We start from the raw sequence: 26,433 nt of genomic DNA, 5'->3' as shown, positions 1-26,433 counted from the left end.
GAAAAAAAAATTGAAATATGTCCCTTTGTCATCGTGGAAGGTCTGTACAGCGATAGATAGAACATATCGTGTAAAAATAGTATTGAAGTTTACGAATTCAAGAAATAGTAGCATTCACACAATACGATTTGCATGTACATCTAAGTTTTAATTGGTGTTGTTCTTCGAAATCCTTCCTTCTGCTAATGCCTTAATCTTAGGTCGAAAACTGAATAGGTTTATATATAATGACGAATGATGAAATATAACATTTTGTTCCAGAAAAAAAAATATTATCTACAAAATACATGTATAGATAATTCAGCCATAATTCGTTACAATAAAACATAGTTGGGTGTACAAAATTTTATAAGATGAGGGGAATATAAACCTGTCTAATCCGAACTCGTCCGGACCAGAAGAAAAGTTCGGATTAGAAAGGTTTCTGGATTTGAAGGGTTGTTTTTACTTGTTTGTTCATGTTATAGGCAGAATAGTTTAAGGAAAGAAAACGGAAATACATTTGAAATTGCAATATAAATATTTTATTTTTGCAATATCTTATCTCTCATTTTACATGTAAATACAAAAATGTACTGACTAAATAGCCTATATATCTGTGCTTTATGAATCTGCTGATTCATTTTGCATTTGTGATATGATTTGGTTAAATAGTTTTGATAACAATAAGCCCTATCCTCTATCTGCAAACACGAAATGCATATCAACTTTCATTGTACTAAAATAACATACATTTAATACATGGCGCGATAAAATTTATTTCAAGAAAAACTGCTTTTGTGGTTAGGTTTAGATCACACAATACAAGAATCGGCTAAGATATACTGTATATGTCATACTTTTAGTTCATAACCACGATAGTATTTTCTTTCAAATTAATGACTCCATTCAGAAAAAAATGTCATATCTTTTATACAATATGGAAGAGTTAGATATAAGAATTCATTTTAATCATGTAAACATAGCATTTTTAATTATTTGGTAGTAACCAACTAGGTAGTTGATAATTTCGAACTATTTAGATAATTTATATTGCAGCGTGGTATTCACCAAGATTACAAAAACGTTTTATTTAACTGCTAATTACTGGAGAGGTCATCAGACCTCTCCATAGCTGCGTATCAAATTGAAGCTAATGTATCGCATCATAAGAACCAGTCTACAAGAAATGTTATGCGCATGCTCCGTTTAAAAAAACGACTTAACTTAAACGAAACATTAACATCGAAATGAACAAATTGGTACAAGAAAAAATCGGAAAATATCATTTACTTTACTTAATACTACGAGCATGGTACATTCCCTTTTAAATCATTTGAAGCGTATAAATCGATATTTGTTATCTGAATAGCATTTTACTATTTCATGTTCCGAAAAATAGTAACAGTGAACATTATAGCAACAATATCAACATGCACTTTTATCATGGACTTTTATATGAGTGAATCGTGTACCATAATTTTGATGCTCCTTTAACTTTTGAACCGGTATGACTAAATTACGCAACGGAGATCTTTTGGCGCACATGACACAATTTTTTCTCAATTTTGATTTTCTTGAAATATTGTGGTTAGAGGCATGCAGCTGTATATACTGTTTATTACAATCAAATGATATATACATTTTTATGTAAGTCTGGGACTTAAAATTATTTGATAAACATACTTTATGCCCGTTTGGCAGAAGAAATGTTTCCACATAAATCGAAAATTTGATTAATGAATTTTAGAAGAAACTTTTATTTTGTTACTTCTTTTAATAGATATCATTTATTTTAAATTTAGTTTGATAACATAACAAATTGCTCCCTTTTTGTGGAAAATTATTCCTGATGCGCCAAGATAACTTTAATTTCTCCGGCAAATAATCTTTCAAAACATTAAAACAGTGAAGTGTAAAACAAACATTTAGTATGATAATATAATGAATTTATATAATAAATTCTATTTGTTTAATAATTGTAATTTATAAACATTCATTGTGCCTTTTATGCAAAAATATCTCCAAATATTTTCGAATTAAACAAATCTGGCACAGCTGCAAGAAGACCCCGCATGCTTCTTTTTAAAGAAGAATAATTGTTTTAATCGTATTAAGACAAAACTCATCTTACATCCTGTTATAAGACAGCGCTCTAATACTTAATGAAATTAAGGCGTGGCTAATTACAAATGAAAGGTGTAATATGACACATTGTAACTACATAAATTGTTTTCAGTTTTTTGTTGTTGTTTGTTTGTTTGTTTGTTTGTTTGTTTTTTGTTTTTTCTACTTGTTACTGATAGTAGTTTGTTGTTATTTTTTTTTTTTTTATTTTGTGTGTGTGTGGGGGGGGGGGTGGTATTTTTGTGCACAAACTCAGCTAGCCTCGTCGCTTTTCGTATCTAAAATATTCGGAATGCCCCACATAATAATAATCATGATTTTTCTTCAATATTAATTATATGTGCGAGATGTTTAGTTAGTAAGAAATTTAGTTAATATTTATACTGTTCTGATCGAAAACGAAAAACTACCTGTAACCTTAAAACGCTGCTTTTACCAAAACTTTATTGGCAACTTTTAGGTTTTTCATTAAAGGTAACTACAAAGTAAAAAAGTAACCGTTCATCTAGAATTACGCGTTTTGCTTAACTCCGTGTGAAAGAAATATACCCATCTTAGGTATAATACTAGAGATTGTAAAGATAATATCAACATTGTATAAAATACACAATCAATAAAAATTATATTTACCAATTCAGGATGTTCTAGACTATATCCCTTTTTCTTATCCATGTTTTCGTTTTTAATTAATCTAATTTTGATTTTATCCTAGTTTTGAACTTTATCCTTCTTTTAGGAAGTTGGCAGTCCTATACGGTGTGATATTTGTATTTATAAAGATGCATAAACATATGAAATTAAACATAAAGACGTGCCTTGAATATACAACCAATTATGTAATGCACACCTTTAACATTTGAGTCATTTGATATTTATCAAATATCAATCCTTTAAATTTTATAGTTCAAGTCAAGTCAAAATGCTTCTTGAGTTCATGAACTTTGATACTCGAATTTGATTTAAGCTATGCTAAGCTATTAAGGAATCTTAATTTTTCTTCTTATACAAAATGTCTCAATTTTAAATGATAATTATATTAAACATATCCCGTTTCATTGATTTTAAAAATAATGTTGAATGATAAAGACAAATCCATTAGATTTTAAAATATCATTACTGATATTAAATGCATTATCCTCATTTCAAGTAATTCTGAAAATAGCAAACATCTTATTTTTCAATGATTCTTATTGCATTAAATACTGATTTCATTTGAAGAAAATCTCAAAATTTACTGACTATGATATTACAGAACAATCTCATTTTCACTGATTTTAATTTTATATTAAAGTCATATTGAAGTATAAAAGAGTTCATTTTGCAACGATCAAAGAAGGAAAAGAAAACCACTTTTAATAAAATAATTATGATTTACCAAATGAGCCGCGTCACGACAAAACCAACATAGTGGGTTTGCGACCAACATGGATCCAGACCAGCCTGCGCATCCGCGCAGTCTGATCAGGATCCATGTTGTTCGCTGTCAGTTTCTCCACCAAGAACAGAGTTGGTAAGCGAAAAGCATGGATCCTGATCAGACTGCGCGGATGCACAGACTGGTCTGGATCCATGCTGGTCGCAAACCCACTATGTTGGTTTTGTCATGACGCGGCTCAGAAGTTCTTGAGCAATGATGGAACTCGAAATAATTTTCGAGATAAAAGTTACATTTGATTTAAGTCTAGACTAAAATAACATGTGTGCAAAACTTCTGATCATTCGCTTATTCGCTTTTTCCAGATTATTCTGAATTTGAAAAATGACCCAAAATCTAACAAAGCTTTTCACTGTAGTCTGGCTAAGAATAGCACAAAAATACGATTTTCAATATATGTCTGGGTTTATTTACAGTTTCTTTAGCATATCTTTCTGTGCCCCCAGCTTTTCTATGTAAGAATTTCAAATTTAGGTTTTAATGCTTTTATACCTCAGCTGAGTTCCTTTACCTCCATTATTTCTGTTATATACTATTATTGATATTTACATGGATTCTTTTGATTTAAAGATGAAAATATCTCTACCAAATAAATTTAAACTTCGGAAGTCATGGGGAACATTTATTTAGTTGAAATGAATTTACTCATGATCCAATCTGTTGAACTGAATTTATTTTTGATCAAATTCGTTGAAATGAATTTATACTTTATTAAACACTCTCGAATAGACATTTATTTTTTATTTCTAAATATTTTAGGGTCTTGTACATAGAAGTCATGAAAGAACGAAATAAATAATAATAATAATAATAATGACAATAATAGTAATAATAATAATAATAATAATAATAATAATAATAATAATAATAATAATAATAATATTAATAATGATAATAATAAGAATAATTATAATAATTAGTAATCATAATTATAATAATAATAATAATAATAATTATGATAATAATAATAATATTAATAATAATAATAATTAATAATGATAATGATAATAATAATAATAATTAATAATAATAATAATAATAATAATTATTATTATTATTATTATTATAATTATAATAATCATAATTGATAATAAAATTAATAATAAGAATAACAATTACAATAACAATAAATAATAATAATAATAAAATGATAATAATAATAATTATAATTACTATAATATAAAATCTTTATTTCAAGAAAGTAACATTAAACGTAGGTGTTAAGAGTTAATGAAACTAAAATACATCTTATTTACCTATGGCTTTCAAAAAAAGTTAAAAATTCATCACAATAATATAACAATAGATTAACAAAAATTTAAGTACTTAGGCCTCCATTCATCATTTATTGGTTTCATAAAAAAATGATTGTTTTTATGACAGACACTCATGATTATTATAGATGATGTAAACGATTTTAAGAATCGTCCTTAAGAAAATGTTTATACTTTATATCTGTAATGAGGTACTTGATTTTATTCTTTACGGAATATAAGTCTATATTTTCATACTGCAGAACGAAAATGTATCTTTAAGATAGTAAGTATATGGTCTGATTGAAAAGATCAACATAGATACTTTAGCACCGTATCAAACAGCAAACTGGGCGGGAATGCCTGGTGCAGTGAGATAAACCTATGAAAAGACAGTTTCCTGGATGATGCGATAAGAAAAAAGATTGTCTTTTTTATAAGATGAGCATGTTTCTATCAGTTTAATCATTGTTCATGGTGTTTGCATAGTGAACATGGTATTACAAGCATTGTATATAACAAAAGCAATGTTCTGGTGTTTAAATAGTGTACATGGTATAGTGAACATTGTCTTTGATGTGAACATGGATTCATGGATAATGTACATAGTAAAGTGAGCTTTTTCTATAATGTTAAGCAGTGTTCATGGTGTTGCAAAACTGTACATGGTAAAGTGAGCATTGTCAATGATGTAAATCAGTGTTCATGGTGTTGCAAAAGTGTACATGGTAAAGTGAGCATTGTCAAAGATGTAAAGCAGTGTTCATGGTGTTACAAAAGTGTACATGATAAAGAGAGCATTGTCTAAAATGTTAAGCAGTGTTCATAGTGTTACAAAAGTGTACATGATAAAGAGAGCATTGTCTAAAATGTTAAGCAGTGTTCATGTTGTTACAAAAGTGTACATGATAAAGAGAGCATTGTCTAAAATGTTAAGCAGTGTTCATGGTGTTACAAAAGTGTACATGATAAAGAGAACATTGTCTAAAATGTTAAGCAGTGTTCATGGTGTTACAAAAGTGTACATGATAAAGAGAGCATTGTCCATAATGTTAAGCAGTGTGCATGGTGTTGCAAAATTGTACATGGTAAAGTGAGCATTGTCAATTATGTAAATCAGTGTTCATGGTGTTTCAATTGTGTACATGATAAAGAGAGCATTGTCTATAAAGTTAAGCAGTGTGCATGGTGTTACAAAAGTGTACATGTTAAAGTGAGCATTGTCTATATACAAATTGTACATAGTATTTGGTACATAATGCTTGCATTGTCTATAATGTTAACAGTGTTCATGGTATTTAAATAGTGTCCATGGTATACTGAGTATAGCGCATAACATAGGCAGTGTTCATGTTGTTTAAATAGTGTACATGGAATAGTTAGCATTGTCTTTATATAATTGAAAAATCAGGTATAAATTTGTAAGCCTGGGCTTTATGTTTACAAATTTGCATTATTATTAGGTAATTATGTATGGCAAGGATGAAGACCAGAAATAAACAGGTCAATGCGTGCGAATTGTCAAATAACTTGGAAATTTCACTGAAAACTGCAAAATTTTAAACAAGAGGCAATGTAAAATAGACTATGAATTAGTTTTTGACACACATAATACAAGATGTGAGGCAACCTTAATCATAAAGTTTAATTAAGCACCTAAAACACATTTTTAAAAGATGAAAATTACCATTTTTGACGAGTGATTTTGTAGTTAATACAAAAATTTTCCGACAAAAACCGTGACAGTTATCACAAGAACTCCTTACTAATTATCATAAGAGCTCCATCCCTCGAGTAACACCCCCCGTGTTATTAAGATGGTAATTGTCACTAGATTAAAATAAAAAGTTATGACATCCTAGTGCACTTTTTAATGAGCAATCTAAATAATATCTACATGATACTTATTAAATAGTTGATGTGAGTAGAGTAGATTGCACGGTTGTAACAAGAAGGTAATGACAAGAATTTTTGTAAGAAGCAAGTTGTAAATAAAGGAGTAATTATCCAAACTGTGTACGTGTAACAAAAATCTCAAATTTTAGAGTGCCATTGTGTACTTTTTCAGATTAGAATTATTCAATTGTTTGACTGTGAGGCCAAATACACGTATCAATGGCTCTAGTGCGGAGGATGATCGTGCGACCACATACATGAATTTAGCTTTTTAGTGTGAGACAGCATACACGCATTAATGGTCCTAATGCGAAAGCTGATCGGGCGACCACATACTCGCATTAAGGGTTCTAGTGCGAAAGATGACCACACAACCAAATACACGCATCAAGGATTCTGATGCGAAACCCCAGTCACGCATCAAGGATTCTAGTTCAACCACATACACATATAATACACAAATCATGCCAATAATTGCCTGTTAGAAAAGAAGATACCCGTCATATCCTAATGCATAGCGTTATTATGGATGTGATTTTAATAAGATTGATTTACTTTTAACCCGCTCAAAATTTTAATAACTGGCGAAACGAATCAAAAATAAAATGTTAGTATATTAACTCAATGGACAAAAAGTTCACAGCAATAACATAACCAAAATTATAACCCACTTGTAATCTTCATATCATTGGCGCCTGTACAACGCGGTGATAATTTTTTTTTCATATGCACTCTCAATGTTCGTAACGAATGGATCTTGTTTATGACTGGTTTTATAATGAAAAACAAACATCTTGGGTTAAATAACATACCTATTATTCTTTATTTTAGTCTCATTCATATATAATCATATATTTACGAATCAACAATACAAGATCAATCTATTGCAGATCTATAAAAGACTTGTCATTTATTAAAACAATTCGCCTTTTAATTTTTTTAAAATCCACTCTGTACATAAATTATGTATTGCAAAATTTTAGTCATTTTGGCTTAAAAAACATGTTCGTACATTTAGCATTCATATTTATACCGCAGACTACGTATAAATATTAAAATAAAGATAACCGTTACTAAACAAATGTGTTACAATAGTGTTTCTCAGACGCTGAATATAAAAGAACAATTACCGAGAGGTTCATGTAAAATACCTATCTTAAGCAACATGAAATGTAATTAGTCATGTGACCAAAACGTAATATCAATGTATATTATAAAGTATTATTGACTGCGCGTCCTTCATTCTACATTAAAAAGTGAACAGGACACGCGGTAGTGAAATTTTTCAATTTTACAAAATGTGGGCTTCTATTTTCTTTGCCGTCTGCTGCGCTAATTTGGCGGGAAGTGTTATTTCAGGTACTATTTGATATATTTTATTAAACTGGAATGTTTTGTATAAAAGAAAATTCTTATTAAGACATTTCAAATTTATCCTGTATGTTATTAAAATAAATTTCTTCACTTAAACATATTTTAGATAATGGAACATTTATTTATCCGTATCTAAGTTTTTCTGTAATATTAAGGAATAAATAAGTTTATAGTTTGTTACAGAAGATAAATACTTGAAAGAAACATTTTACAAAAAGGAGTTTAATGCGCCTCTCACACATTTGAACAGAACTTTTATTTTTGGATTTGTACAAAGTGCATATTCATATACAAAATAATGTTCATGTAACATGTATTTCAGTGCAATCAATATAAACCAATAATATAAATAATATAAAAAATAAGTGTAATGAAACTTAAGTTGATTGTTATTAAACCTCAGTTAAGTGATCAGGACATTTTATCTAAAGAATCGCTAATAACACTTTTGATACAGTCGTGTCATTTTGTCTACTTATTTTTCGTCAAAATGTTACAGATGTGTACTCAATATTTGTAATAAGCTTTTTCTAACAAAATTGATACGCGTAAATAATGGAACTAATTGAAACTTGAACACTATATATATATTTCCCCACGTATGTCTAAGCTAGCATTCTTTACCTTTTTTAGCCTGAATGCACTTCTGGCACTTTTAATATAAATATACATGTATTTTGATTGTTTCAATGTCGTGACTAACTTGCAATTTTAGAAGAATGTTCAAACTATCAGGCACAAACTCTGGAAAGATTTATTAGGGTAGAGATTGATCTAAAAGCTGTGAAAAATCATTGTAACGATTATTGAGAAAAAGACAGGAAAAGAAAAGAACGAAAGCAACGTCAAACTCGCCGAACTCGCTGAAAAAATGGACCTATTGCAGCACAATATGAACAGTTTAATTAAGAACGTAAGTTCAATTCAGTTTGTTGTCAGTGAATACAAAATATATCCCGCTAAGTAAAATTGTTCTATCCAATAAAAACAATGAAAATGAAAGACGTTGCATAACTCTAAATTATAATTTGTTCGTGAAAATTTGAAACATTTTAACCTTTGTTTACTAAACTTTGATTTAAATCAAAGTGCTGCAGCACTGAATGCGACGGACATGCAACCGGAGAGACATTAAGACTTCTTTTAGAAAAAACAACACAAAACACAAAACACAAAATATATAACAGAGAAAATTCGTTCCAAACAAGTTCGAGATTTGTAGAGCAATATATTTTGTGTCCCAATTTACTGATATAATTCAGATTTTCTACTTTCAAGCACTTAAATACAGAATGAAATTTATGCCTAAAAACTCATTAAAAAAATTTTGGTTAAAATCATCAGCAATTAATAGTGTATTTTTTAGATTTTTTTTATTTACAAGGTAAAGATGTAGAGGCCAGAGCACATCGTTTTTATTTTAATTTAAATGTCACTTAAGCACTACAGTGTTTAGTTGTCCTTTTCAATTTCACACTAAATTCCATTTTCAACTTGTTTGCTTCTTACAATTGTATAGAATTTCTAAAAGTATTGGTTTATTACATGTATAATGTGTACTCCCTAATCGCCTGTCAAAAAATCAGAACAGGTGAAGCAGAATCTATTTTTAGAAAAGCGAAGGTTAACTCATATCATGACCTAGAAAAATATGTAAACAAACCACAAGAATCGGAAGTAGAACTGATATTATAACTTTCTTACCATGAAAGACTACATGGCGGTCAAGTGTTGAAAATTAAACTCTCTTCTTACATGCATTTTCAAAAATAGATATTTATACTAACCATTGTACTGTATCTAAGATATTAATAACTGCTGAATATTCAGCCAAACCCGCGGTATGAGTCATGAAAATAGTTCTTTTTTATTAATGCGCGAGTTATCCTAGAGTCACGAAAAACTTTTGATTAACTTTCGATTTGTTAATAATAATGTTTTGTAGAATGAAGAAATATTTATTTCCTACTAATAATGTCTTGGAACTCAGAGGTTACACCTTTATTGTAGTATAATTTGCTGTCCTACTTTTTCGACAGCGGTAAATCGTTTCGGCAGTAATTTGCATATTGCGCAATAATACTACGGGACTACAACGTTTTTATCAATAATATACGTTCATATTTCAACTTGGATAACTTAATTTGAAATTGAAAAGGCTAAATATGGAAGATTTTAAGATATCCAGACAAAGTATGGGAGTTTTGAAGGATCAAATTCATGTACTATTTCTTGGGCTGTTAATCGGTTTAGGACACACTGCGCGATTGTAGCCAACGAATTCCCATGTAGATGACTTAGCTCTGAACGCGCCTGAGGGCGCGTCCGTCGCAAAAAGCCTTCTAAAAGCTACTGTTGCCGTGTAATGTCCCCTCATTCTTTTAGTGGATTAGCTTTTTTATTATCATCATATTTATCATTTCATGATCAATGTTATCATTTTTATAATAATAATCATTATCAAAGTTAACATTTTTTATAATAATCTTAATTATCATTAATTTTATCATTTTATTATCATCATCATCATCGTTATCATCATCATCAATGTTTTTTATTATAATTAATATCATTATCATCGTCAGCAATGTTATCATTTCTTATTTAAATCATCATCATGATCATCAATATTATATACTATTATCATAATCATCATCATCATCATTGTTGTTTTATCATAATAATAATTATCATCATCATCAATGTTAACTTTTTTATTATAATCATTATCATCACTATCAATATCATTTTATAATTATAGCAATTAGCACCATATCAATAAAAATCATCATCATCATCAATGTTATATTTTTTATAAATATATCATTTAAGAAATAATATATCCCAAACAGTGATTTTATCGCTGTTTGGAGTTCGGATGCGAGGAAATATATCACGAGGGCGTAGCCCGAGTGATATAATGATGCGCATCCGAACGACAAATAGTGCTTTTATCAAGCGATAAAATCACTGTTTTGGATATAATATTTCAATTCTAACACGACATCAACACATAAATGTTGCCGTATTTGATAGTTAAGCAAATTTGCGCCTGATTTGTTTCCGTAGTTATTTTCAGCGCGTCGGATTTTTAGTGGTTACGTCACGTGTATAATGATTACGTCACATGTCTAAATATAGAACGTCAAACTGTGCATCTGTTGCATAATAACACTCACTTTCTGTTCGTCTATGTTCAATAGGGAGAATATCATTTTTACCATAGATATATAGAGGATATTTGTTTAGTTCAGTGTAAGATCGGAATATATTTCACCGAGTGAGGACCAAAAGGTATATTTCACGAGTGGCGCAGCCACGAGTGAAATATGAACTTTTGGTGTTCACAAGGTGAAATATATTTCAATCTTACACTAAACTAAACAAATTTTCTTTTTATTATATGCAAAGAAACGTTTTAAAAGACATTTAACCTAATACTGAATGAAAAGCGCGCCAAATAATAATACAACGTGACGTCATTTACGACGTCACGTCATTAAGTTGGTACCCAGTACTGTGCACGCTGGTATTTCACTGAAACAACGTAAGGGGCTTAAATTCAAAACAGTGAAATTATCAAAGTGGTAATTTCACTGTTTGAAACAGTGATATTACCAGTTTTATATCACTGATATATTTCTATAAACCACCGAAAAGCATGTAATAATATGTTCTAATATTGAAATATTCGTGTTCGAGCGGATACAGGTAACCGAAGGAATAGGCAAGAACGAAGAGTTATTCCATGAGACAGTATTGCTCATAACACAATACGATGTGTAGCGACGTTGAGAATTCAGGATGTACACGGATGACATGTAAATGTAAACCTGGTCTGAGTTACCGTCATGGTGATAAATATGCTGATAATAATAACAGCTAATCCACTGAAAGACTGAGGGGACATTACAAGGCAACAATACTTTGGTGACAAAACGACAGTACGATAGAGAAATACGACAGTACTGTTACCCTCATACTTTAGTACTGTCACCATCGTACTGTCATGTTTCGCGCTTTCTGTTCTTACAGAAATCGCGCTGGCCCTAACGGAACACCGTATTAATGTTCGTTTGGAGATTTTTAAGGTATATAACTTATTACACAGGTTTCCTGTATACAAGAGGAGAAACTTCTCAAGAAAACAAGTTTGATGAGACAATTTTGTCAAACAAACAAAACGTGCAGTGACGTCGAGAATTCAGAATGTAAATGGATGACTTGTAAATGTAAACCTGGTCTGAGCTACCACCATGACATGAGAACGTGTCTCACATGTAACTCTTAAACAAAATCTATTTCAAGCATTCAAATCATAATCTTCTTAAGACATGCTCTTAACGAATGTGTATTTTGTCGTCCGTACATTTACAAGCTATACATATATGAATGTACATACGAGGTTTAAGACAGGAAAAGACACTTTATTATATCCTTATACGAACAATTATCCTCCATATCTTTTCCTTAAACTTTATTTTTGTTCTTTATAATTACTTGAACACGTGTTACGATATTTTGTATTCATTGTATGGAATAAAAAAAACACCACTTCACTTGAAATTTTAGAATTTTTTCATCTTTAATGTTTGGTTTTTAAATGAATTTTAATTTCAGACTGCGGAGATCATGGGTATGGTAACACTTACCAAGTTGAAATAGACGCAGCAATAACAGATTTTAATGATAAAAGAATTACCTCTATTTCGTTAGAAGATTGTGTCCAAAGATGCACTATGGAGCAACGCTTCGTATGCAAAACCGTAGAGTATGAAAAGGCGAATAAAGTTTGTCAATTGTCGAGAGAAACTTTGTATACAAAGGCAAAGTTTTACGAAAAGGCTAACAAGGATTATATTATCTATATACCAGAGATTGCAACTAGTCTTGAGACTCCAAAATATATCTAGTATAATTTTGTACCATATGATGAAAGTCTATACCAAAAGCTTGTTTGCACCATTTCCCATCATTCGCGCACTTGTATTTCCAAGCATAATGATTTTTGTTGGGCAAATTTACTCAAAAGTTTCAAGCGCTTCAACACTATTTTCATTCGAATCAGATAAAGAATCGCACATTAGTGGTATTCATTTAATTCATTCTGCGTTTTTCTTTCTTAATCATCTTTCGCATGTTATACTGTCTTAAGCGCCCAAACTGACCTATGATATAAGATACTTTTTAGACCACAATGAACTCCTTTAAATCGACAAATACATCAAATAAGACAGATTTTCATTTAAACTCGAACATTGAAAAACTATGCCAAGGGCAGGTTACTTTGGATAACTGTTAGCGCAAGTAATGTAAATTGCAATTGTTAATACATGACAAAATTAAAAACACTCAACAACTTAAGATGTCATATTCTCAGAGCCACCTACTGGCATTTTCAATAAACGAATGTAACAGCAAATAAAGAATAAGACAAAAATACTTCGGTTTAAACTTTTTTCCCTAATCTTATATAAACCAAGACAGAATTTCAACAACTTCAAGCATCTTACACCCATACCGCAGAACACTTGACTCTTAATTATATCCTCTTGAGTGTTCTTTATGTTAAACAATGATATCTACGTGGTGTGATATCTTCCTTATACTATTTGCATTACAGTGTTTATTCTGATTTATATACACCAGTCGCGACATGTCACTATGGATAAAGAGAATTACTTGGAAAACATCTTGGAACTGGAAACAAAATATCAATCAAAAGAATAAATGTGATTATTGTTTAATTACTTCAAGTATGTAAGCCCTGAATGTTTTATGTGTTGCAACGACAAAAGTAAAGTTTCATTTGAATAGATGACTCATGATTATCCTTTCTTTAATAATCTAATCTAATCTCTTTCTTTTGATATATAGAATACGACTGAGCGAGTGTTTGTGTCATGGGGGTCAAGGTTATCCAAACAAGTTTATCAGCGCAGTTTAACTGCGGAATTATCTCAACATTGGATGTCTTTTGTATATTTTTTTTGCGGCAGCGAAAACAACTTGAAATCAAAGGGCTGCAGCTCTATGGTATGTTCTGACGTTTGCACTCTAAATCATACTGACTATCTTTAAGTAAATATTTTATTAATGTGTCATATGTAAACATACAAGCAATGAACAAACAAGACATGTATAAACAATAGTATACACCCGGCCCAATGGGCCTATAAGACACAAACAACATGAAGACAATAAATCTGAAAACACGTGAACAACATAAAAGGTATGTTTAGATTAAAAAAAAGAAAAAGAAGAAAGATCTTATTTATCTTCTAGCTCAAAAGAAATACTAATTTATTCTAAATAGTTTAACCACAAGAAAGTACTGTATAAGAAATTCAATGTTGTCCGTAAATATATTTGACAAATAAGAATCGAATGCACAAAATTTACAAGTTACATTCAAGATTTGTTATCATTTGAAAATGTTGAATTATTATGACAGATTTTTCATAAAATATATGTATCACCAGTTTATAGAACCTTTCACTATGGTTTATCTCAATATCTTAGTATGATTGTAACATCATGTACAAATTAAATACGTTTATTGAAAAGTTCTGAATATGTTAACGTGGTATGATTTTAAGTTCCGAGTACTTAACTTTAAACAATACTAAAACGAAAACGAAAATTTAACATTATTCAAAGTTCATTGATGGCTTATCTTAAATTGTAATCTAAAGATAACTGACCACGTCCCTTTAATGCATTATATCTTATAGTTCATAAAAATCATGCTATACTATTTCTAAGTCGATAATAACTCTAACATACAGTTACTGTGATAAATAAGGGATTATCAAAGATTATAGAAAAACCGTTACGACTGTTCAAACCTTAATGTATATCAATAAAATATGATAATAAAGTTCAGATTACAATGTCATAAAATGTCCTAATACAGTGCAAAAAATAGTAAATAATTAAATGAATAAGTAATCACAGTTTCAGTGTCTATGAAACAAATAGTCTCTACGCCTCATATATGCCGATACTAAGAATCTAGCTAGTTTTCTAGGGTGATTCTGAACAATATGTACAAATTTGTCAATACTATCTGTATGTACTTTCCTGTATAAGTTTATTTTTATATACTATAATTCATCTGACGCAGCGACAGCGTTTTGATTTTCTTCTATAACAGTTTGAGATTGATACATATGGAATTTTGCATGAAAAAAAATAGAATTGCCTCGACTAGGATTTGAACCATAGGCCTCTCACGCCCTCAACAAGACCGCTTACCTCTGCACCACGGCGAAGTAATACATATGTTCCTTGAATAAAAACGAATACATTATGTAATTCTAAATTGAGAATTTCCATTTCGTGTTTGAAATCCTTATTAATTTCGAGGTATTTTGTTCACGATAAACCTGTTGTTTAACACTGATGAAAATAATTTAGCGAAAATCTTCTCGCCAAAACAGTCCGACATGTATATATTCCACTACTCGACAGTCAGATTTATTTGTGTACTACGCTCTGGAGTATTCATTAATCGACATAGCTAAAAATAGCATTTTCATTGATTAAAATGATATTCATGATAATCCGAAGCATTACGGAAATAGCCGAACATTTTTCATTGGGTAAAAAAGATATTCATCCTCGAAAATGGGATTGTAACCTCATATTTCTATTGACTAATCTAAACTTTTAATGCACTGTAATTTGTTAAATGCCTACATTAAAAATTATTCTTTCTTTTAAAATGCTGGTTTTTAGGCAGTTTTGAGTGAGAACTACTTTGCGTTGTTAGGACTGTTACGATCAGAAAATACAAAAACTACCTTATCATAAATAACTGTAATGTAGCTAACGATTTATTTATTTATTTGTTTGTTTCTATGACAAAAAAGAAAACATTACATGTCATTGCGATAAAACAATTATAGTATATGAAACTCGTTAGTTACGGGGGTATAACACTGGCTGGGGTAACATCTCGGGATGTTTCTACAAAAACAAATTGTCTCAGCATAACGGCCTCGCTATTTTTTTAGCAGAAACATCCCTTGATGTCGCCCCAGTCAGTGTTATATCCTCGTCACTAACTCGTTTCATGTACTATAACTATTACATACATAACTCTGGAAATACACAGTTATTCCTTGGGTGTTTTGCTCTGGATAGCTTTCAAGATGGTTTAAGAATATAGAAAACAAAATCGGAGAAAGTTTCTGTCCTTGTTTTACTCGAATTAAAGAGAAATAACATTAGTGGAGGGCACACATGACTTTATATCTTCGTACACATTTCACAGTACTGAAATATTTTCCTATTTATGCCTGTTTTAATAAGATAAAAGAATAGGCCCGAGTGCAAAACTTTATCAAATGTAAAATAAAATACAACATATGATACAAAAAAGGGTTGTTGTTTTTTGAGTTTTTTTTCTTGTTTTGTTTTTTTTTTTTTTTTTTTTTTTTTTTGGTAACCTAAGATCTGTCAAAAATTAATGTGTTAATACATGGTTTACTGTAGAGAACTTTGCTCGGAATCAGGCTTATATCATGAATCACCAGAGTGCATATGTAAGAGTTGTAGATATACATCAGATTACGTCACTTATACTAGATGCTTTAATAGATGTTTTAATTATGATCCGAATTGGCTTTATTAGTAATTCCTTACTGATTTGATACCAAAGTATGACTACCAACTGGCATTAATACAGTTGTTACATAAATAATTATATTTCAGTTATGAACGAAAATTTTGTGTACGTGTTTCACCCCTTTGTTTGAGTTTAGTGAAAACAAAATCTTTAAATGTTTAATAAGGTAGACATGAGTAAAATAAAACAGTATTAAGTTGCAAATTTCACTTCATGTGTATATTTTAATGTACATTTCAGAAAATATACAGTGCAATAAATTGGTTTAAACATATTTATTTAAGCTCGATTGCGAAACAAGTTCTTGCAACTTATATTAATCACTTTCGAGTCCGCTTCCTGGAACCAACCAGTACTAATGTCATATGGAGAAACATGGTCGTGACCCGAGTAGGGCTCTAACCCATGATCTCTGGGTTGAGAGGCAGACACCTTAACAACTATGCCACCGCTCCCCTTGCAATAAATTGGTGTGATGTGACAAATATTGTACACTTTAAATAATTGTAACTCATTTATTCATTAAAATCTTTTTGTAGAATTTAATAGCTGTAATAAAAGCCATGCATATATTTATTGTAATGTTTTCTTTAAGTATGGTGAGCTTAACTAAAAATATATTTTACCCAGTAACTTGTAATTAATTATTACACCGCCGTTTTTCGAAAGTACGAATTACTACATTTTTAAACTCGAAATATCTACCGTGTAAGTAAAATAGCGGGTAAGTACGTGGTTAATTACGGTGTGACATTATTCATTATCTAGAATCAAACGAAAATGGTTACCTTAATCAGTTACCAAGTCATGAACTAGTATTGACACATATTGTTAAACTTATTATATTAAACGTTTTTATTCATTTGACCGCATTTTTATGTTATGTCAATTCAAGAACGTCGCAGTTTTGCTGAAATGCAGCAATTGAGAGACTGCGCTCTCGCAGCGGTCTGTCCACGGCACACCTCAGTTTCTCTTGACTCAAATTTCGTACCACAAAAACTATTTTAAAAAGTTGGAAACAGTCAGAAGTCACATATTGCTAGGTTCGGGGTGGGTGTGGAAACAGTTCGCCGTCGAGTTTTTCAAGTGTATCCATGAAAACGTGGCTTGAATGGCTCGGCGCGTTGTCGTGATGTTATATGAATCCGGACCTAAGTTTTGGCGCTTTCTCCTTATTGCTGCCATTAGTTCCGTTCTAAGTAATGTTGCATGATAGTTCCCAGGGACTGTTGTTTTCGGAGGAACAAGATTGTTCAGCACTACACCGTATGTATCACAGAATTTTATGCCCATTACCTTCCCGGCTGACTTGAAAATTATCGCTTTTGTAGGGAACGGCGAGGAAGGATGCTTCCAGACAGAACTCTGACGTTTGCTTTCCGGTTTAAAAAAATGAATCCACGTTTCATTACATGTAATCACTCGATTTAGAAAGTAATCGCCTTCTTCACGATACCTCCTGTCATACTACTGACAGATTTTAACCTTAACTCCATCTGCTCCGACGTCAAAAAACGAGGCACCAATCTTGCTGAAACGCGGGGCATTCCTTATCTATCAGTCATAATGCCCTGAGTTGTACCATATGAAATAGCGAACTTATCTGCTACGTGTTCCACACTTACTTGTTTATCTCGGAGTTTGAATTTCAAAAATGGCAGTCACTGTTTCTTCATCTGTTACAGTCACTGTTCAACCTGCATGTCTTTCGTCTTCAGATGCCTCTATGCAGAATTTTGGGTCAGAGTAGTATGAGCGCCCCCTTCTAAGATCCCTACCTTACTGGTTATATCTTCTACTGTGTATCGACAATCTTCATTTACAAGTGCCTTAAAATCAGACACTTTCATTCTCGTAACATATTTGTTTGGTCGACCTTTCCTATCTACATCTTTAATGCTGCGTACTACAACATAATTAGTAATTTCCTGTAGAAGATACATGCGTACTACAACATAATTAGTAATTTCCTGTAGAAGATACATGCGTACTACAACATAATTAGTAATTTCCTGTAGAAGATACATGCGTACTACAACATAATTAGTAATTTCATGTAGAAGATACAAATGTTAGAAATACATTACCGAATCTAAGTTTAGTTTGTATCCTTAAATGAAAGGGTCTATATGAAAAGAAGAAATAAATTCTTATAAATGTTATAATGTGCATTATTTCAGGCACGAACGGTTACTTGAGAAGAACCATCGACGTTCTGTAAGCTAGCTGGATAAAGTATCTAAAATGAAAGAATAAAACCTTCTAGTGAACTCATATATTAAGTTATTTTGACGGTGAAAATTAATCATTTCTTAACAATGTTAAGTTAAAGTGTTGAAGGGGTGCTTTAGAATTGCATGATGGCTTGTATCTAGAATACATAAATAAATAAATACATAAATAGCTTCAAGGGAATCTTTCTAAACGGAATAGATTTTTGGCATACGATATATCAACGGTTCACATACAGTGACATACTTTTAAAATTTGAATTTGCAAAAACCTTTATCTTGACAAAAGTGACATTCCCTTACCATCCCAATAAGGATTGTCTTAATAAAGGACAGTAACTGTATTTATAATAGTTTGAAGTAGATGTATTTATTATATACTTGTTTTAAAACAATATGACTTTGTTGTGATTAATGCTCCCGAGGAATCACTTTGTTCAGAATTTTGACGAAGAGAACTATAAATCAGTAAAGGGAAAACTAAACACAAAAACATTCAGTCCAGAAAGTACCAAGTCAATATTAATCATATTTTAGCGTTTAAAACAAAACTAATCATGTCAAACATTGTAAGAAAATAAAAATGTGACAAGTTTTAAACAATTTAAACAACATTTGTTTTGTATCAACAAAATTTTGTTTAAACAGAAGAAAACAGGAAAATAAAATCAGTCACGTATTAGTATTTCTATATGCCGTGTCGTTCACGTGCACCTATTAGTTACGCAAAATAGGGCCTACATCATAATTCTGTATCAGACTTTCTTATGGATTGCTGTCTTTGATATTTTCTTAAAATTTCCAGTGATTATTCTAATTCAATGGTTAAATTATTTGTTATAAACAATAATAATTTGTATGTTTCGTCCTTGCTCCGCCCTTCACCTATTTTTGTTCGGTGCCATACCAGGTACTTAACCGAAGGTGCTTTGTGGCTGTGTTTTGTTGCGGACTACATTCAATGAATGTCGCCTCTCCTTGTTGATATTTTTCTGATATTCTTTGCCTATTAAGTCGGTACAATGCTATAATATTTTAATAAAGCAATCATTATTTTGTTTACAGTCAATTTTGATAGAAAAATATATATTGCATTGATTCCATGCAAAACTCCGACCATATTACCACCCGGTGGAAAATATTGACACCGTGAACAGGCATACCCATAAGTTTCGTACTTGGGTAATGGTCAACATTCAATGCGACTAGCACCTTTATGGCGATAAATACAATATTCCTTTTCAAATAAGAAATATTTTGGCAATTCAAAATGATACAATTTTTCCTTCAACGCGCCTATAGTATATCTTGCGCCCACATTAGCACGTTTTTTTCATTGCATATAATCGAAAATAACGTCACGGTCATAGTGATATTACACTAAAGTAACAACGTTTTCTATTAACACTGCCTGAGCCGTTTATGTGATAAAATAATATGACCATGAAGTGTAAGATACTAATACTGAATCGTTTAAATGAGGTTGAATAAATTATATTATGCTGTCATCTGACGAGTTTAAAACATTTAGTTATGAAGAGGAATAAATACTTTCTAAATATTTTATTTATCACATTCCTCAAAGAAGAGAACTGTTCCCTGCTAAAAATAACATTAATTGGCTCGCTTATGATGAATGTAAAGCAAACATGTTTAAAATGACGTCGCAATAGAATTATATGCACAACCGTGCAATTCCGTTTTATGGAGTTACAAATATAGCGCAGTTATGTGATAAACATGTATACTATAATCTGTTAAAAATGAATAAATAAAAGCAATAAGATATTATTATAAAATAGTCATTTTAGGAAATAGAACACAATGGGGTTTCCTAGGGCGTAACAAAACACATGTCCCAAGTAAAGATAATTGTACTTGGTCAATTCCATTTTGTTTCAGTGATGTATCTGCAATTTGTTAATTTCCCCATGTGGTACCTTCATTTTATTTTTGCGTACAATTATGACATTGTCGAGGCTTTAAAGAGAAAAGTAATGCTGAATTTATAAATGATTTAAATTTCAAATGTAATACAAATAAGAATCTTTTTTCAATTCATTTACCAAATACCGTCTCCAAAGTTTGTTTCATATTTACAATCTGACGACATTTGGTCATATTTTAGTATCCAACGAGCAATAAATGCATAATGCAAAATGAAAAGCAATGACAGTTACCAGCCCTGAGAGAGAGTAAGTAAACAACCCAGCGTTCTTAGGCAGTCTTTCAAGAATTCCACGTTTTCCAAATTCTTAGTCGCTTTTTAATTTTAATTAAGGCATCTGGCAAAAATTATTTATTGTCAGTAACAGTCCTCAAATATATTTTCTTCCTTATAAATAGATTTATGTCTAACAAATGCAAATAGAATCCCTCTGATTCAAACACAATTATTTTTGATTCCTAATTTTTACACAACTTCTACAAATGACGATCGCTTAAATTACAAAGCTGGTTTGATATATACACTTCCGCCTCGAAAAATGGGAAAATGGTTGGCTTCGTGTGACTTTTTCTTCTACTAGAATTGTCTACTAGAACTTTTTTAGCTCAAGATTTCATCATGTATTTATGAGAAATTCGTCTGAACTTGAGGGCTACTGGTGGCGAAAACAGATTATGACGTTCCAGTAAATATTTAGGAAATTTCGTTTAAAATGGTATTTAAGCATGATTTAAATAGAAAATTTAAGTGTTTGTTACTCAATTTCATCTCACGAGTTCTAAAAACAGTATTCTCACGAGTAGCGTGTTTTTATAGTTTACTTGATGAAATATAATTTCACATTACACAAAAACAAATAAATATCCGCTATATGGTACAAGGACAAAAATATTTTCAACACTTTATTCGTATAAGGACAAAACTTTATCTTCAAAGATAAAGTTTGGGATAAAAAAAAAGAAATATAAAGCCTGTTGTATTTCAGTTGTTGAAACTTATTTTGAAAGACCCAGGGTATAAAAAGATAAGTGAAAGACCTAGATCCCTTGAACAAATCTAGCAAAAGATTATATTTTGTTGACTTTTTGTGGGTTTTTGGTGTTGTTTTTCTTTTGTGTTCTTTGCTTTGTTTTGTTGTAATTTTCCTCATTTGAGGTATACGGGTTATCTTTACATTTCGTTAACAATGCATTATTATTTATTTGAATAAAAGTATTATTACGTCTAAACAATAAAAATATACGTACATACCTGTATTTTTATTCTTGTTTGTATAACTAAACCTACATTTTTCACAAAATTGTTATGTTTAAATGAGAAATAGTGTCGTTTTATAAATGGCATAAAGAAAAAGGAAGTACTGATGTTGAAACAATCGTGGATATTGGGAGTACAAACTATACATTTGATCTACAAATTTGATATCTCTTCCATAAATAAAAATATACCAATTTTCTTTCAAAAATGTCCATGTGGTTCTGTTACTTCCATTTCGAAGTTCTATTGATTTCTTTCAAAACGAAAAGTTGGGATATCTATCCTCATAATGAATGCCAGTCATTTTCCCATATGAGTTTCAGTTGGCGACCATGAGTAACTGTTTATCTGATGTATTTCAAGAGGGAAGTAAATATTTGCAGTGATTGCGCTCTTTTTATTGGTTGTTTTAATGGAAAAAAATATTGTGCGTTAAATAATTGCGGGTCCTTCACTACTTTATTTAAAAGTAAACAGGATACACGATAGATATACTTTAACTTTACAAAATGTGGACTTCTATTTTCTTTGCCGTCTGCTGTACTTATTTGGCTGGACACGTTCATTCAGGTATGATTTGTGCTGGTATTTAAATTTTACAAGTGAAATGTGTATATAGGAGAAAGTTTTTACATCATTATATTAGGGCTTAAGCCCACTTGGTCACATTCAATTGCTAAAAAGTTCTTTGGTGGAAGGAATTTAGATGTTTTTTTATATGTTTTCCTTTTCCAAAACTTCCAGTGTTATTTATTGAACGAAAATACTTCGGGATTAAAAACTATTTCGTAGTAAATAAACTTTACTCAAATGAAACTTTAATATGCTCAGGCGCAGAGGTGGCAGTATAACTTGTTTTGCATTTGTTTTATTATTATTTTTATTATTATTATTATTATTATTATTATTATTATTATTATTATTATTATTATTATTATTATTATTATTTGCTGAGGTCAGAGATACGTCGGACCAACACTGTAAATGTAATAGGACAACTGCTCAGCTTTACTGATGGAGGAGTACCTCAGGTGCCCCTCCCTTCAATATTTTAGGCAGACACAAACGGGGAACCTGAGTAGAAAAATCGACGTCCATTAAAATTTGCATTATGCATTATCAAATTTAATTTTAGAAGAACGGCAATGTTCAAGATACCACTACGAGGCTCAAACTTTGGAAAGAATTATCAGGGCTGAGATTGATCTAGTAGCTGTGAAAAATATTGTTACAAATATTGAAGAAAAGACAGAAAAAGTAAAGAACGAAAAGAACGACGAACTGTCAAGACTCGCTGAAAAAATGGACATATTGCAAAAGAAAATGAACAATTTAGTAAGGAACGTGAGTACAAATTTGATTCTTGTCATTGATTATAAAATATATCAAAAAACTTTCTTTTCTAGCTTTATTATAATCTTTATTATTTCATTGATTTTTTTATTATTATTGAAGTGGAAGTAGTAGTAGAAGTAGTGGTAGTGGTGGTGGTGGTGGTGGTGGTGGAGGTGGTGGTGGTAGTGGTGGTGGTAGTGGTAGTGGAAGTTGAAGTGGAAGTGGTAGTGGTAGTGGTAGAGGTAGTGGTAGTGGTAGTGGTAGTGGTAGTGGTAGTGGTAGTGGTAGTGGTAGTAGTAGTAGTAGTAGTAGTAGTAGTAGTAGTAGTAGTAGTAGTAGTAGTAGTAGTTGTAGTAGTAGTAGTAGTAGTAGTAGTAGTAGTGGTAGTTGTAGTGGAAATGGTAGTAGTAGTAGTAGAAGTAGTAGTAGCAGAAGTAGTGGTACTAGCAGTACTAGCAGTACTAGAAGTACTAGCAGTAGTAGTAGCAGTAGTAGTGGTAGCAGTAGTAGCAGTAGTAGTTAGTAGTAGTAGCAGTAGTGGTAGTAGCAGTAGTAGTAGTAGTAGAAGTAGTAGTAGAAGTACTAAGAGTACTAGAAGTACTAGTAGTAGTACTAGTAGTAGTAGTAGTAGTAGTAGTAGTAGTAGTAGTAGTAGTAGTAGTAGTAGTAGTAGTAGTAGTAGTAGTAGTAGTAGTAGTAGTAGTAAAAGTAGTAGAAGTAGTAGTAGTAGTAGCAGTAGCAGTAGCAGTAGCAGTAGCAGTAGTACTAGTAGTACTAGTAGTAGTAGGTAGTAGTAGGTAGTAGAAGTAGTAACAGCAGCAGCAACAGCTGTAGCAGAAGTATCAGCAGCAGTATCAATAGTAGTAGTTGTTGTTGTAGTAGAAGAAGTAAAAGTAGAAAAAGTAGTAGCAGCTGAATCAGTAGCAGTATCAGTAGTAGTCGTAGTAGTAGAAGTAGTCGTCGTCGTCGTCGTCGTCGTAGTTGTAAGTAGTTGTCAGTAGCAGTAACAAGTGGTAGTAGTTGCAGTAGCAGTAGTAGTAGTAGCAACAGCAGCAGCAGTAGCAAAAGAGGTAGAAGTATGGGTGGAAATGTTGATGGTTGTGGAACTAGAAGTGGTGGAAGTCGTCGTCGTGTTGGATGCAGTATGGTTAGTGGTATTGGTAGGGGTTGTTGTGATGGCGTGGGCTGTGGTATGGAAGTCGTTGTGATTGTGGTATTGGGAAGCAGTGTTTGTGGTTGTGATATGGATAGTGGTAGTTTTGGTTGCGGTGACAGACAAAGTAGACGTAGTAGAAAAAGTTACCCTATGTGAAAATATTTGTTTTTCGTATATATAGATATCCGAAACGAAGGTTGCGAAAGAAGGGTCGACGACCAGTTCTATGTGGAAGTTTTGTACATCATGCAAGACGACGTGCAGCGACGTGGAAAATTCAGAATGTAAATGGATGGCATGTAAATGTAAACCTGGTCTGAGCTACCACCATGCCACGAGGAAATGTCTACCAGGTAATTTTAAAACAACTAGAAGCTTGTCCTTAGGAGACTTATCTAGCATACTTACATATATGATGTAAATGTATTTTATAACTTATTTCTCACCAGTTTTTTTATAAGACAAGGATTTTATACTAAGATCAAGTGTAACCTTATCATTTTTGACAAAGATATACTCCGACAGTGTTTCAAAAACAATGGCTTATTCCTCCTCAAGTAATTGACCAAACAAAGACAGGAACTATGACCTTAAACCTGATGTCCTCATTTTGTTAAAAGGTCATCATCTGGCTATTCGCAATGACCTATATTTTTATCGGACAAGGATCCGTACACAAGTTTTACTGTGATCTTGAGTTTTCTTAACCTAACAAGCAATAGGGATTGCATACAGGAATTTGATTTGTTTCAGTTAAAGATTCAGTATCATTCGGTTTTTTCAGTGGACAAGGAATTGTTCATGAAGTGCAACTTTGATCTTCACAAGGGCAATGTTTCATTTACATAATTTAACTCACGTACGTACGTACGTACTACTACATCATATATGCTCTTTACTTGAAGAGCAGTGCATAAAAATATTCCAGCATTTTATTCTTAAGATTTATATTTATAATTTCAAAATGAATTTTGTTTTCAGACTGCGGAGATTTTGGGTATGGTAACACTTACCAAGTTTAAATCGATACAATTTTAGAAGGTTTTAATACTAAAGTAATTCACACTATTTCGTTAGAGGATTGTGTCCAAAGGTGTAATATGGAAAAAAGCTTCGTTTGTAAAACGGTAGAGTATCACAAGCCAAAGCAAGAGTGTCATTTGTCAGTGGAAACTCTTTACACAAAGCCAGAGGTTCACAAGACGAATAAGAATGAATATATTACTTATACCAGAGACTGCAACTAGGACTGTGATCCAAGAATGTATCAAGTTATCTCGACTTGGCTTAATGTTCACTAAAAGAATATTAGGATCGAATTTTTCTGATTTTGTATTCATGGCGTTATAATAATTACGTCAATAAAATAAGACAACAATATTTTTGTAAATATGCAAAGTCAAGACGCTTTTGATTTGCAAGGAATGTCCATATTTTTTGGGATATAATTAGGGAATAGCAAAATGAAAACAAAATACAATAATAAATATATCAATAAAGTTTCAATTTAAAGATGAAGGTAGATTTATATTTTGATCAACTTTTAAATGTGAATATTCTAAGCTTGTTGTAATATTGTAGTTTTACACTGTATTTTTTTAAAATAAAATATCTTCACTTTCTTATCTCCCTATCTCTATGCGAACAGAATGTTAGGCGCAGTGTTAAAATAAGGGAACAAACAAATATGTTTTTTTCGTGGGAAAACGTTACTTGTAATGCCCCTGCTACTTAGGGATGGTGTTATGTATGCAACATATTACATGTATATAATTTATATCTGACAAGTTGGTATTTCCAATATTAT

General features: G+C 31.3%; 3 protein-coding genes across 3 annotated transcripts in view; 2 read left to right on the top strand and 1 right to left on the bottom strand.

The window, feature by feature from the left end:
* Positions 1 to 2,930, bottom strand: part of LOC132750690 (uncharacterized) — a 34,959-nt gene extending 32,029 nt beyond the window's left edge. Inside the window, exon 1 of the mRNA XM_060740702.1 lies at positions 2,737 to 2,930. Within this exon, the coding sequence (XP_060596685.1) occupies positions 2,737 to 2,778 (42 nt within the window). The 5' untranslated portion in view covers positions 2,779 to 2,930. The remainder of the gene's footprint in view (positions 1 to 2,736) is intronic.
* A 4,983-nt stretch (positions 2,931 to 7,913) lies between these two features.
* Positions 7,914 to 13,150, top strand: LOC132750693 (uncharacterized). Its single transcript, XM_060740704.1, has 4 exons — positions 7,914 to 8,049; positions 8,780 to 8,977; positions 12,176 to 12,344; positions 12,685 to 13,150. Exons 2-4 carry the CDS (start codon positions 8,936 to 8,938, stop codon positions 12,975 to 12,977), a joined length of 504 nt encoding a protein of 167 aa, XP_060596687.1. The 5' UTR covers positions 7,914 to 8,049; positions 8,780 to 8,935; the 3' UTR covers positions 12,978 to 13,150.
* A 9,278-nt stretch (positions 13,151 to 22,428) lies between these two features.
* LOC132750695 (uncharacterized) lies at positions 22,429 to 26,251 on the top strand. The gene is made up of 4 exons (XM_060740707.1): positions 22,429 to 22,504; positions 23,271 to 23,479; positions 24,808 to 24,979; positions 25,608 to 26,251. Exons 1-4 carry the CDS (start codon positions 22,429 to 22,431, stop codon positions 25,646 to 25,648), a joined length of 498 nt encoding a protein of 165 aa, XP_060596690.1. The 3' UTR covers positions 25,649 to 26,251.
* Positions 26,252 to 26,433: the final 182 nt, after the last annotated feature.

This window comes from Ruditapes philippinarum, unplaced genomic scaffold (assembly GCF_026571515.1).
Source record: "Ruditapes philippinarum isolate M1 unplaced genomic scaffold, ASM2657151v2 ctg3559_1_1_1_1, whole genome shotgun sequence".
In the NCBI taxonomy this organism is placed as follows: domain Eukaryota; kingdom Metazoa; phylum Mollusca; class Bivalvia; order Venerida; family Veneridae; genus Ruditapes; species Ruditapes philippinarum.
Note: the sequence above shows the minus strand (reverse complement) of the source record. Positions and strands in the feature narration are given on the sequence as shown.